Source organism: Leptinotarsa decemlineata, unplaced genomic scaffold (assembly GCF_025532065.1).
Source record: "Leptinotarsa decemlineata unplaced genomic scaffold, Ldec_3_MD MMD2_tig00000882_RagTag_RagTag, whole genome shotgun sequence".
NCBI lineage: Eukaryota > Metazoa > Arthropoda > Insecta > Coleoptera > Chrysomelidae > Leptinotarsa > Leptinotarsa decemlineata.
The window spans coordinates 15,318,360-15,333,558 of record NW_027412556.1 but is presented as its reverse complement, the minus strand read 5'-3'; the positions used below and the strand labels follow the sequence as shown (position 1 = coordinate 15,333,558).

The 15,199-nt window shown below is 36.7% G+C and overlaps 1 protein-coding gene across 3 annotated transcripts in view; it reads left to right on the top strand.

Moving 5' to 3' along the window:
* Positions 1-1,720: 1,720 nt before the first annotated feature.
* The window catches only part of LOC111503440 (probable tubulin polyglutamylase TTLL2), a 49,594-nt gene continuing 36,115 nt past the window's right edge, over positions 1,721-15,199 (top strand). The window contains exons 1-2 of one of the 3 annotated variants that reach the window (XM_074175080.1): positions 1,721-1,891; positions 8,815-8,955. In XM_074175080.1, the coding sequence (XP_074031181.1) occupies positions 8,875-8,955 (81 nt within the window). In that variant the 5' untranslated portion in view covers positions 1,721-1,891; positions 8,815-8,874. Of the gene's footprint in view, positions 1,892-8,044; positions 8,140-8,814; positions 8,956-15,199 lie in introns of those variants that run through there. The other 2 variants (XM_074175082.1, XM_074175081.1) reach the window with 2 other exon arrangements.

Here is a 15,199-nt window from a genome sequence, read left to right as displayed (position 1 = left end):
AACGGACAGATATATATGCGTCTCAGATGGCACGAGATGTTCCCAAGTGGAAAAAATTAATCATGGCGTTCCGCAAGGGTCGGTTTTAGGGCCCCTTCTTTTTATCATCTATATAAATGATCTTTTCTATCAATTTTTGCCTAATAAAATAGTTATGTATACTGATGACGCTACCATACTTAACACCGACCGTGTTCTACACAATCTCACAAATATAGAGGATGAGGTATTAGACTCAGCTGAACACTGGTATTCTGATAACATGCTGACTCTGATTATAGATAAAATGCAGAAATTAAACTTCTTCAGCAATTATACGTCGAGTAAAGGTGATACCGTTAACCTTCTGGACATAACACTGGATGACAATCTAGCCTGGGGTCCACATATTGACATTCTGTATAAGAAAATCTCCTCATATGTCTCTGTTCTCCGCAAACTAAAAACATTTACAAATCGAGAAACTCTACTCAGTACTTTTCACGCCCTCATTCAATCACATCTGAATTACGGTGTCATGTTGTGGGGAAATTCAACGCACGCCAGTAAAGTGTTTATTATACAGGAAAGAGCGCTGAGAGTTATGGATAATGCTGAATACAGAGATCATTGCCGTTCGCTATTTGTCAGGTATGGTATCATGACAGTGCCTTCATTATATATTTATCATACTCTTCTTCACATTCATAAACATAAAGACATATTCACAACCAGTTCGGATTTCCACTACTTACAATAGAAGAACAAAAGACATTTTACTTGAGTCTCGATATCGTCTAGATAAATCGGCTAGGAATTCTCCCAATATGAAACTTTATAATAAATTGACTGAGAAGACAAGAAATCTTGACAGGATTTATCCTGTCAAATCTGCGATAAAAAAATCTCTTTGACAATACGGTTTTTACTCTGTTAATGAATATTTGATTAATGATTACTCTATATAGCCAGCTAGTCTAGACATTAAGGTCAAACCCTCTCATTTATTTAAATAGCTGAATTTATGCCGGAAGTATACTTGTTTTTCTAATCTGAATGTTAGATTAGTATTTATATTTTTACATCTTTTATTGTAACCTAGAACTAAGGAACTGACTTGCTATAAATGTATCTTTGTACATAATGTAGTAAAATAAACATCTATCTATCTATCTATCTATTAGTTGTACGTACTTGTAAAACAAGTTAACTATGTAACCTAAAATAAAATAAGTACTTAGTTAAATTCAATAATTGAATTTCAATAATTGAAGGTAAAGTATATCTTAATCTACGTATTGATTTATACTCAGTATACAACACATTGTTCGGCGTTCCGAGGATCGACCTTTCGTGGTTCGCAAACGGAGCGTGGTTCGCCTGTTGCCGACCGTTGTATAAGACGAGCATCTCATTCCGAAACTTCGAAGTACATATAGAAATTTCTGTGTATGATCTGCAATTGTCTTCAAAGAGTTTTTATTGTATTTTCTTTTCTTTCATCAGAAGTTTCCCATATGAATGAGTGGTAGAAAACCATCAAGCGTTTTTCCCCAGGAGTTATGAGTTATAAATTCACAAATCAATACAAAACTTACGTTGAAATCTTCAATGAAAAAAAACAACTGCTCTCACCGACCGATCTACCTCACTTCGTAATTCGCGGATCGACCTGATCAATGACAGCTCGTGGTTATGACGTAACTGGCACAGTCAGGGAGAAGAAGGAAAAAACTAATGATCGCCAATATGAATGGTATAAAGTAGCGTGTCACAGCTGACGACGACGTCTGGCGTCACGGCGCTCATCCGTCAGTTTGTTCTGTTCCCGGTCGACCGGTAAGACGAAAACGTGAAATTTTATTTCACTCTTCGCGACTGTAGTTATTTTTTTAATTTCGTTTTCGAACAGGTGAGTGAGGAAAGAATTAGATTTTTAGTGAATATTTACACGTTTCGGAATATAATGATTATAATTCGATGATGATCATGAAAGTGCAAATCATATTTCAATACAAAAAGAAATATTTTTAGGAAAGATCAATTTTTTTGGAGAAAAAGGTTTCTGGTTTTCTACTTCACCACCAATAGAAAGGAAGTTTATATCCGAAAGAATTTTCTCTGTAAATCTTGTAATTATTTACTTTCTTTCTTTCTTTGGAAGTTTACCACAGTTTTTATTTATTGATGCAAATACTTACAAATCGAGGAGGGTGAATTTACTGAATTAAACATATAAAAACAGATTTCACAAAAAAAAAATACTTTTCAGAATATCCTTGGTTTCTCTTTGAAGTTCAAATGAATGATGAATAATACATATTTCAGAAGAAGTGAACTATGTTTTTTGAATGATCTGATGAGTGATTATTTTTAGAAGAAATCAGTTTTTTGGGAAAAAAACTTTCTGCCTTCTATTTACCCATAATTGAACAAAAACATCATTGAGGATAAAAGTAACATTTTATATCAATATTTTTTTGGAAAAAAGATTTTGGATTTCTACTTCTTCATCTTTATACCAAAAAATTTGGGAATCTTCCGAAGAAACAATTTTATACAAAGATGTGTAGATCATGCAAAAGAGTAACTTTCAGACACAAACTGGAAGATACGCCCTCTCGAAACAGGATAGGTAAGGTTAGGTCCAAAGTGAGTGCGTCTATTCGACCCTTCCACCGCAACCCGCAAGGTTTTATTATGGATTACACCTATTCATACTCGGCCAAATGAACCCAGCTTCTTAACGAAGCCGATTAGTCTGCATGGTGAGTGGTCTTTCAGGTTAGATGGTAAGAGTACGGCTCTACCGAACTTTAAAAACCTGATTCGGTCCCCAGTGGAGCAGGCACAACGTAAATGCTCTATTTCATCGTTAATGAGGTAGTCGGATGGTCAAGGTGCAAGATTCCCACCATGATACCCGCGACAATCTTTCCATATGAGGGTTTTTGCAGCTACTCCTGACGATACCTTAAATTAACCCATGTAGGGCTTTTCCGCCTCTGGTTTTGTTGAATCATCACTCGACCGCAAACGTTTGCTAACCTGCTCATGGGGGGTTTGTTCCTCCACCTGAAACAGATTCTGCGTAAGCTGCTCAAGAATTTGGTGCAAGGCGGTTTCATAAGGTACCCCTCTCTTGAGGAGGACTCAGTCATTTCATGGTTGCACCACCAAACCTTTTTTCAGGTTCAGTAATTGGATCAGGAGTTGGAGAGTTGAGAAGCTCTTGCTCCTGATCTAAATTTACAGGGAGGTCAGTTGGAGTCATAAGCTCGACATCCATCTCCTCTGTAGAATCAGCGGCAGAAAGAACTTTTGAGTTTACTCTGTCCCTAAAAGTCCCACGAGTAGCTAGGGAAAGAAGGTCAATCACGGCAGAGCCCCGCATCACCGTGACAAGGCGATGCTAAAATGAGAGGACGCTTGGTATCTCGAGGATTCCGTAGAGACAGCTGATAGGCTCAGTGTCATTCATCCTCTCGGCACGGATACATACACCTTAGGATTAAGCCATCGTTGTTATGCCATTCAGTTAGGGAATAACAAAACCACAAGTGATTCTGTCACTCCCGAACAAGGACAGCCAACCCGCCCTCGAAACAGGTACTTTCATGTAAACATTGAATTGAACGACAGAAAACTACTTTCGAAACAAATACTTTTATACAAACAGGTTTCCTACACATTTTAGTAAATGAAAGAGGTGAAATCTCACTCACATGGAACACTGTCATCCACACTGTCATCTGATGTTTCGGCTCTTCAGCACCAAATCTGAATAACATCATAACATTTTTTATAGAGATAATAGAAAGCCAAAATCTTTTTTTCTCTAAAAATTGACCTCTCCTGACAATATACCTCTTTTAATTTATATCAACATTCTTTCGTATATCACTTTTATATTCATAACTGAATGGAAAAAAGCGATTTTCGCAATGAACATTTTTCCTGAACTACGAAAAATCACTCACTAGCAGCGCTAGTAGTTCGGTAGGGACAAACACTGCCTAATCCTCATATAAACATATCTGTTTAAAAATATGTTTTAAATCGGTTTAAAATCTGTTCTTCCGTTAACCAGCTGTCGCACCCCTATGAACGACAACCCTCAGAAGTCGAAACTTGTACGAGCTAAGGATTAACGAGGTCTTACCTTTTAACGTGTGATTCCTAACACGGTAAAGTACAATTAAAAAAGAATGTTTTTAACAGAAGAAGATTGTCCTACATAACAATGTAGTAACATTAAAACGTTAGCTTTCATGTCGTAATTTGAAAGTAACTGGAAAAAAAAAATTAATAGATAGGTTAGTATACAGACTCTAGTAAAAGAGTTGTGGTAGATTCAAACTGTAATAAAAGGAATTTAAAATAATTATGAATTTCAGATTTATTTCCGAGTGAAATATGAATCAAATATAGATGGTAATGAAATAAATTTATTCAAATATAATAAATGAATATAATTTAATAAACGATTGACGTTATATCTCATTCTAATCAATGGTAATTAACTATGAAAAATTTACTATTTATTTCATGTTTAGAGCATACATATACATTTTTAATTATTTTTTGTACTGTTGAATCCACTTTCCTCGAAGGATGTATCCATTTATTACATCTAACCTCATTATATGCGGTTTTATAAATGGTATAAAAAACACGTTTTCTTCCGGATATCGATTATCCGACGTACTATTCGCAAAACAGCAATGCTTTGTTGGCATTATACTAGCACAAAATAATTTTTTATATCAGATTTATATTTTTAAATAATAAATTTATATTACGTAAATAATACTGTTTTACATATGAATATTTTGTTTATCCCTACCTCTCGTGACACGTTCGCTGTACTATTCTCAGAAAAAAGGCTCATTAAATGTTAATTTTTTTCTTCCAGTTTGTACATGAAATAACATTTTGTGTACAATCTACATCTGTTTATATCTCTTCATAAATATTTTTTTATTGTTGTCATTATATTTCTTTCTTTTTTGGAAGTTTCCCTTAGTTTCATGCTTATTATGGATATGAACATCTTCCATGTGCACCGTTGTTTTCCAAACTGATGGTTTTCATTTTGTGGTTGGTGGATGACTTTAAACCCCTTCAAAACTGGAAAAGTTTCATTCGCCAATGGAAAGAAGCTGTTGAGGTTATTTCATTTACAGCAGAAGTAAAACATCTGGATGATAAAATCATCTGAAAAACTTACTTGGAAAATGCTTTAAACATAGCCAGACTATTTTTAAGAAATCATGTTTGTGGAATATTTTGGGATATAAGTCTTAAAGAAATCCATGTATATTTTTATGTTTGTTAGACTAACGGTCGAGCCATTACTGAAAACTTTACAGTAATGTTTCGAGCGGAGCTTACTAGTATACAGAGACAGGCCTGTCCGGCTTCTTCCGATGTCTTTTGCAACACAGCCAGTAACATGAAAATGCTGGACCTATCTGATCTTCATATCTCTCTGGAAAGAGAGGCTAGACAGAAAACGTACAGAATTGTGCATATTGCTAATCACTCAAAACAGTCACATGTAAAGAATAGCAGAACACCAGTTGACACTGAAAGTCGAAGCATTTTGAAAAAGACATTCGACTTAATGCTTCCAGCTGCTGATTGCTTTTTGGTCAGCCGCTTCATTATGGTTTCATCTGACCAGAATCTGTCTCTGGCATAGCTTCAGATTTCGTCATGCAAACATCAAATGATTGGATTACAAGAAGAATTTCCTGATAAAATATCCCAGGATTGTAGAGATTCAGTCTTCCGCGGCCATCTTTCGGAAGTGATTGTTATTTCAGGTCTTTACGACGTCGTCCATCGGATTTTTTCCTGATGTTTTGTCGGCACTGATTAGTGTGTACTTATTAGGTTCGCTCCAAAAATTGGAGATACATTGACACGCAGAATATATTTATGAGAGGCTGGAGAGAAAGGGTGGAGTTGCTCGATGTGCTCAGATGGTTTGGGCATCTCGAGGTACCGATTAAGCAAGGCGCACACTTCGACAGGACGGCACAGGACGGCACAGGACGGCACAGGACGGGAACATGACGGGACATGGCCTACCTTTGCCTCCTTCGCACACTAGGGCAGGAAGATATACCGCGTCCAGTTCCTCCACCTTTTTCTTTCCTTTCTGTTCGGTTCCTCTTCTCATTTCCCGTTCCGTATTCATTAGCTCGATACTAGTGTTATTTACGATGACTTTCCTGTCAGATTCTGACACCTCATCCAGTGAGGAGGACATTATAATCGCAACTTCCACAAGGTATTGTTGGATAACACAAATCTATTTTTCCCCGGAATTCTCCATATTTTTACAGTGAAAATCCAGACGCTGGAGGAAATACGTGTGGATATCTCGTGGTGACTTTGTAGAGTACCAAAACTCAAGGTCAATCATGAGTCATAAGAAGGAAAGAAGCAAGAGGGGGGAGGACGGCCTGGGACAGGCACAGGAAGTTTTGGCTCTTCTGCCTGGCATATCCTGTTCCCATCCTGACATGAACCTGTCCGTTGCCCGCCTATGTACGCATCCCCCATATGAAACTATAGGAAGAGTAATTAAACTTCACATCATGTTCCCGACCCGGCATGTTTCCATCATATGTCGTCCTGTCGCAGTGAGTGCCTTGCATTATTCGTTAAGGGTAAAGTTTTATCGTTCTCTCTTTCCGATTCTTAGGGACTAACGTTGGATGTGCTTGAAGCGTATCCTGTGCTCTCTTGCGCTTAGTACATGCTCTATCACAGAAAATGTTTTCATGAGTCCCAGACTGCACTTCCTTTCAAGTTAAGCAATTTTTGTGCTAATCGAATGCTTGGTCGTGCCATTATATACTCTTCATCGGGAGCACGGAATGCGGTAAACCCCTGAATCCGATCTGGAGTCTCTCCTATTTTTTGCCAACATCAGACGGCAGAGGATAGAAGAGACTCCTGAATATTGTCCTGGTATTGTGTTTTCTAAGGAAGTCGGTAACTTTCGGAATGGAGGGTAGAAAGACCTCTGTCATTGTCTTCTGATTTTGCTTTCGTTCGAGATTGATTTTCTCGATGTCCTCTTTGGAGTATCCAACAGCAAAAAAATCTTTCTCAAGGTGTTTTTGCTTTGTTATCACATGTTGTGGGGTGCAGATCCTTTCTGTTCATTTCATCAGTGCTGTAATTATTCCGAGGTTCTGACACTGACTGAGTGGTGGTTGGAGCGAGGTATCTGTTTTAAATAGTCTTCCTTTTATGTCAGCAGGACATCCGGAAATCCTAATGGTCTGTCTACCACCAACCCCGTCGTGAATTGTTTACTTGGGTGATGACTCTCGAAATGTATTAGGAAATCATTTAGACTTCTCCTGACATATTTCCAGCTAACAAATGTTTCGTCTACATACCGTAACCACACAAGTTTGACGATTCTATTATTTTCCTCACGATATAGATGTTAGTGACGATGAAACTTAGAATAATCTCCATGGCTACCTTATCCAGATTTTTCGTAAAAATTGTCTTTCTAACGGCAAACAGGTTCTAAGGCAAACAGAAAACAGTTTGGTTATGTCTTGTGTTAATAGATTCCTAATAAGCTAGGGGCTCCGTCAGAAGTAACTTGCTGCATAGTGAGTCAACGTTGAAACTAACCAGAATATATCCCATCTATGACCTGATTCTTTCAGGACTGGCCAAGTCCAAAACATTTCAATATCTTCGGAGAATGGCGCTAAACAATTACTAGCTTACAGCAGGGTTGATCCGTTTGTCAGACCTACTTATGGGTCAATGTCGACTGAATCATCTTATTAGACTTTAGTAGTGTATGTCATGTAGTGTAGTAGTGTATGTATGTAGTAGTGTCATGATAAAAAATGAAACAGCAGATCACATATTTTCAGCCTACCACACCGAATGGAGTAATTCGCTTCATTGAAAAGCTGGTCAAGTTTAAATCAGAGTAAGCCACAAAAAAATTTTGCGGATAAAATACACCCACTCACTTTGACAAACAACGAAAACTAACATAAATATATTTACTCGCACAGGTGATGAAGAGAAGTATCGTCCATCTGTCTGTAAAACCATTTATTTCAAAAAAAGTTTTGTGCATTTTCAACAGATTCATGACGTTCTTGAAAGGTATCTTCTTCTTTTAATGATTGGTTACAATGAGTAAATTAGGCTTCATTGCTGTGAGATTAACAAACAAAGGATCTTTCTACTGAATTTTACTCGTCCTAATCACGTAACTGATGAGATAGGTGGTTCTTAAAATTCCACAAAAACGCAGCTTATGTGGAATAAACGGAATAAAGATCATTTTTATAAATGGATTTGATTTGCAGCAATTCAAATCCAATGTGAATCGTCACTTTTGCACAGGCACCGCTTTTACAGCACCTTGAGAATTTTCCTGTGGTGCTTGTGTTTTGTTAAAAAAAAAAACAGAAAAGTCTTACTTTAATGTAACAATTGACATGCCAATAACTTCTTCGATTCAACATCATTTCAATTTTATTGTACCATTTCTCTATCATCTTTATCAGTTATTTATGCGTCTTCCACGACTCTCATGATTGTACGTGTGATGCACTGTTTGGAACTTTTGGTGTAGTAATGAATATTAGTGGAGCTTCATCCCTACACCAAACCATTATTTTAACACGTGTTTCGATCACCAAGTGATCATCTTCAAGAGAAAGATTAAACAGTCTAAAAGATGATCACTTAGTGACCGAAACACGTGTCGAGGTGTCAAAATAACGGGATAAAACTCCAGTTATATTCACTCTCATGATTGTTTGACATTTTCAGTTCATAGAAGAATGATGGAAAAAAGTTCACCATAGTCGAGTAATAGTCCAATATTCAGGGATGTTCGAAGAATGTTTTGGTAACGGTCCGTTCGTATTCAGACTGAACGAAAATGGATGTGGACCTCAACTACTCACTCAGGTTAGTAACAGTAACTACTGAAGATGTGTGTACGAAACAAATAATTACAACTCATGAATGGATATAATTAACATTCTGTATAACAGAAAATTTGAACGATTCATTATCAATTTTGAATTCAGATGGAATACCTATATTCGCATAGAAACGTGAATAACTGATATTATCATAATGTTATTGATAGTCTTCTTCAAACTGTAATATTTATCTCCTTTAATATTTATTCAATTCAATCGAACGTAATAAACGCCAACGTAATAAAAGTCGATCAATTCTGTCAGCATAAACATTGTGTGCTTGGGATTCGATAAAGTCGACTAAGGCCACTTCTGCCTGCTCCTGATTGGCAAAAGTTGCATCCGTGAGGAATTTATCGAATTTATTGAAAAGATGGTGGTCGATTGCCGAGAGATCTGGGGGAAAATAGTGGGTGAGGCTCTATTCGTTTAGTTTTCGGACGATGATTTGTGAAACGTGCGGACGGGCGTTGTAGTGGAATAGGATCAGACCTCTTGTGTTGACCAGTGCCTAGCACCGCTGAGGCAATTTTTGATACATTTTGTAGATTTCCATATAATATGACTGCTGTGATGGTTTGGCCCGGTCGTAGAAAGCTGAAATACACACCAGCCGCTGACAACTATACAATAACCGTGATCTTTTTTGGTGTGTTAACGTCTTCAGGAAGTGTTTGGGTGGCTTATCGGTGTCCAAGTACGGCCCTGAAGGTCTCCTGTTGTAGAGGATCCACTTTTCATCACACGTGACGACCTGAACCAGAAAAGGATCGTTTTGGTTACGCAAAATCAAAGAAGAACAGATCTTGAAACGTTATAATCTCTTTCGATCGTTCAAATTAAAGACACCCACTTCTCGAACTCATTGACCCTTCTAAAACGTTTCAAACCATCAAAAACCGTATGGAAGCTGGCGTCCAGTTCTTCTGCCATCCCACGCATCGTTAGCAATGGGTCAGTCTCGTCCTAGGTTACTGTAAGTCGACCACTTCGGGACCATTTTCGATGCTAAACTCTCCGTAACGAAATTTCGTTTGAACAACATCAAAATTCTCTATCGATCAGTATATACCACGACACAATAAAATGAATATTTATTTGGATATGGAGCTATGGAGACATACGACATTGGAACGGATAAATACAATAATGAGTAGATATAATATTCTTTCAAATGGCACACCATCATAACCCTTCCATACCATGAGTTTGAATGCCTATGCAAAAACTAAATTGGCTTTTTCAATTTAAAATGAGTTCAAATAATATATAATTATATATAAAGAGTTGGAATGTGAAATATTTTTTCAAATGACCACTTCATGATCATATTGCACCTTTCAATGTTTTAAGGTGCAATACGAATTGGTATGCAACTAGTAGAACACTTGTGGTTTGCTAAAGGGTTATGCAGTTTCGTTGAAAACTAGATGAAGAACAGATGCCAGCTAGCAATTTCGGGTAAAATGTTAACAAAAAAGCTGAAATATCTGTAGAGGGCTACAGTGATTCATTCCTGGCCCTTGATCACTACACATAACAATTTCGTAGATATATTACCATTTTTACGGTATTTACTTTTTCGATGAGCATGGATCGGCTTGTAAGAAATTGAATGCAGATCTTTGTCGCCGTCTCGAGAACATCTCGATAAGTTTTTGTTTTGCATATTTTTAGTTCCATCCAAATCGTAGGTCAATTTATTTGGTACTTAGGATACCCACAATCCCAGTCTTGATATTTCATCCAATTTTCCTTCTCTTGTCGGATGGTATTAATGTCACCCGGAGCTGAAAACTCCATCATGAACATAGTCTCAATTTGATCGTATCTCCCGGAGCGTAAGGCATTCTAAGGGTTGCTTCAAGACGATAAATACAAGTTGAGACACACTAAGAGTGAATGGATAAGCCAAATGTTCGCTTCCTAATACCCCTCGAAGTATTGAAGAAAATATTTCGACAGATCATAATGAACCCATCAGATCCTGACTTTAGTGCACTCAACCTGAAAAAAATACAAAGTCAATTGCTTTGATAAGAAGACGTCTTCAACATTGTTGATGTGAGTCTTCTACTGCACAGGTTCCAACATGGTCACAGAGGCATGAAATTTTCAAGTTCATCTAAATAAAACGAAATTGTGGCCTTGTTCGGTTTTCGATTGTGCCACAGTTATACTTTTGAGTTTTCGGCGCAACAGATAGTTGTAATAGTAGATGCAGAAAAGAAGAGACACCGAGAGAAATCGATCTGGAATACAACTCTTCTGAAAAAGATCTGCTCTGTTTAGTTTGTTCTGACTTATGATGAGGCGAAGTCCCTATAGTGGTATACAGCAAGACATCTCAGGTAGAATGTTGTATCAAAAGCTTTGCAGTAATCGTTTCAAGGAATGGAGCGACTCCTATCTAGGTTAATCTATGCTCATATAACCGTTCAAATACTGAATTATGTGTGGAGAGTATTTGTGAATATAAAGTACCTGTGGACATTTCATAATACGAATCCGTGCATGTTATGGATGTGTAATCCTTTAAAATCAATGAATTTCCATTCGTGAAGCTTCTCAACAACAAAAATTAGGAATTGGCTGCTCTCTCCAGCCATGAGTTGAAAACTCTGGCCAGATAGTGTTGGAATAGTTTTTTTACCAAAATTTAGACTGAAGAAGTTCTTCGAGTGCAGGCAGCAGAAGTTCTCTACAGGAAACGTCCAACAGCGCTCGATTGAATGGTTGCGGATGTTCATAAATGTTCTACCAGAAGGATTCCACCCGATTAGCGGTGATGTGGTTATTATCATCGTTGTGTCTGATTTATCAGCAGATACTTCGACAACTGTCATCACTTGAATTTGATACAAATTTGAGCATAACATGCTGGTAATTTAAATATATGGAAGAGGAAAGTTATGTAAGTTCCTAATTATGTAAGGTTTCGATGGTTCAGTGTGAAAAATACTTCTGCACTCTTACCAGATCCTTCGTGACCCCCTATTTGCGTGCATCTCGAGCAATTCTAGCCGTCGTATCTAAATAACCTCTTCTGTCGCCATATTATCCAATCGCAGTTTCTGATCCGACTCATAAATCCCGAATTATGCGATTGTTATAACGTTTCCTATTGTCTTTTTCATTCTTAAAAAGTTCGCTACCTCACGCAATCCAGGAAACGGTCTCATATCTAATAAATAACTTGCACAATTTTAATGAATTCCGAATCCACACGCAACGAAACTATTCCAACCTTGGCCCATCCGGATGAGGCTTCGCGGACTGTCAACTATCTCCTGCCACGGAATTTCCGGTTCTGGAACTTTACGGGGATGAACTTTTCCATGGCATTTCGTTCATTGCAGTTGATGGTTGCTGGCTGATATGACGACGAAAGGAATTTCAAACAGGAATTTTAAACTTGATGATTATCGAGTTACTTCTATGGTTTGAAATATCCTGTTTTCACGTGCAATAATAATAATAAAATCGTCTTTATTCATCTTTGAACACATATGTAAATAGATAACAAGTCAAGTGAGGAATCTTTTCGTGTGAAACAAAGGCAAAGGTCATGACAAACATAATGACATGGATGTTATTCAATTATATTTTATCCAATCGAAGACTGGAAGCATCGAAAACGCTGCCTGATCCGTTTCTGATATGGAAATGATGAATAACTTGAGGGAGAGATTCAAAAAAATATGGGAAACGTCCAAATCTAGGCAGACAACAATTAGTTTTAAAATAAATTCATTACAATGATTTGTAGATCATATCAAGAAGTGACTTCCAGAAATAAACCCTCTCGAAACAATTATTTGAAACTACATTGAATTATTCGAAAGAAAAAGTACGTTCGAAACAACTACTTTTGTGTTATTCGAAAATAACTCGATGTGGATCAAGATATTTGAGGAGTAAAAAAGCATAAAATACTTGGGGGTTACATAGAATGAAACTTTCTCGTTCACAACACATATCAACAATATAATCAGTTCGGCAAACAGAATGTTAGGCTTTCTCATTAGACACATGAATTATCTCAACAATCTTAACATTATAAAATATTTATACAGTCTAATGAAGCCTAAGATTGTATTTGCTTCAATAATTAGATTGGGAGAAGATTTCACAATTTCATATGGAATCGAAAAAGTACGGAATAAGTTTCTTGGCCGAATTATACCGTAATACAACAACGTCAGGTATACCGCACATACAGGTATACCACACCTAAATTAATTTTACAATTTGCCTTATCTATTATTTATCAATATGTCCTTATGTAATGTTTGAATGTTATATATATATATATATATATATATATATATATATATATATATATATATATATATATATATATATATATATATGCCTCCATTTTTTGAGTGTTCTGTCCACAAATTTTCCCCTTTTTGATTTATATATATATATATATATATATATATATATATATATATATATATATATATATATATATATATATATATATGTATATATATATATATATATATATATATATATATATATATATATATATATATATATATATATATATACACATCGGAAAAGTCTAGGGATATTTTTAAAAATGGCAATAATTTTTTTTTAGATCGCTTTAGGGAAAAAAAAGTTGACGGGTGATTATTAAACGAATGTAACTTACAACAAAATTTATTAAATGGTCAAAAATACTGAGTGCGCATATAAGCAAAACTAAAAAAATATGGCTCTTCTTTGGCACCCCGAAAATAAATCATAATACAAAAAAAAAATGGAATCAGTACAAAGTATGGCCTCCACGCTGGTTTACTACGGCCCTACATCTATCGTGCATCGACAAAATGAGATTGTCAATGTCTTGTTGAGGTACATTTGCCCATTCAGCGATTAAAAGCTCTCTCAATTGAAACGTTGTGTGAATATTCCCCATATGTGGAGTAATTCTTCGTTGAAGCATGTCCCACACATGCTCGATGGGATTCAGGTCCGGTGATTGTGCTGGCCATGGCAATACATCAACTCCTTCGTTGGTGAGCCAGTCAGTCACTAGACGCGCGACATGTGGACGAGCATTATCGTGCATTAGGTGGAAGTTTTCACCAACAGCACCAGCAAACGGACGGACGATAGGTAGAAGAATAGTGTCAAGGTACTGTCGAGCTGTGAGGGAGCGATTTGGAAAAACGAGATCGGTTCTGCCGCCGATCATGATTCCGCCCCAAAGCATTACTGTACCACCTCTGTATGTGTGTACTTCCTGGACGTGTCTTAAACGTTCATTATTTCCAGGTCGTCTCCACAGTCCTACTCGACGAGAATCTGGATGAAATCCAAATCTGGATTCGTCTGTAAACAAAACTGTGGCCCAATCATTTGCATCCCAGTTTGCACACCACTCTAATCTTCTACCGTGATTACCTCTCGACAAAGGTGGACATCTAAGTGGCCTTCTGTTGTGGAGATCTGCTTCATGCAGTCGATTTCTGACAGTATCACGACCAATGGTTACCTGGTGCGTCTGCTGCAACACGTTAACCAACTCAGGTGCTGGACTGCCAGTTTCACGGAAACGCCGCCACAATCGACTGATAACACTTTGGGAGACCCCCAAACGAAGAGCTACATCATTTTGTTGCATGCCACCTTGAAGAAGCCCTACAGCTCTATTCATCTCAGCCAATGGTAAGTGATGGCGTTCCATGTTAAAGCACAATATTTCCGGTTTAATTGCTGAGCAAGAACTGCATAGAATGTACAAACTCGACACTTTCAGATTATTCATTTTAGCCGAAAACCTACAGTTTGTAAAAAACTTGATAAAAGATTAGTTACCGTTTTAGCAGGCTTTGTTCAACCCATAGAAATCTACATGGTGATCGAGTGTACCAATTTAATCGAAATTAAACGACCTCATGCATTTATTTTTATGATATTTCGTATGTTATAAAAATATCCCTAGACTTTTCCGATGTATATATATAACACATGAGAATCTCATTCAATTAGAAAAATTATTGACTAACATATCTAACAAAATTACTCAAAAACTACCTGATAATATTTGGACAGATTTCAAACATATACAACAAATTAAATATAATCGTCAATTTTTTCCCATAAGACAACGTAACATAAATAAATTCATCTCAATCAAAAATGAAATGAAAGAAAAAATATATATGAATGATAATTGGCTCAAAAATTTAACAAATTGTGATATTCCT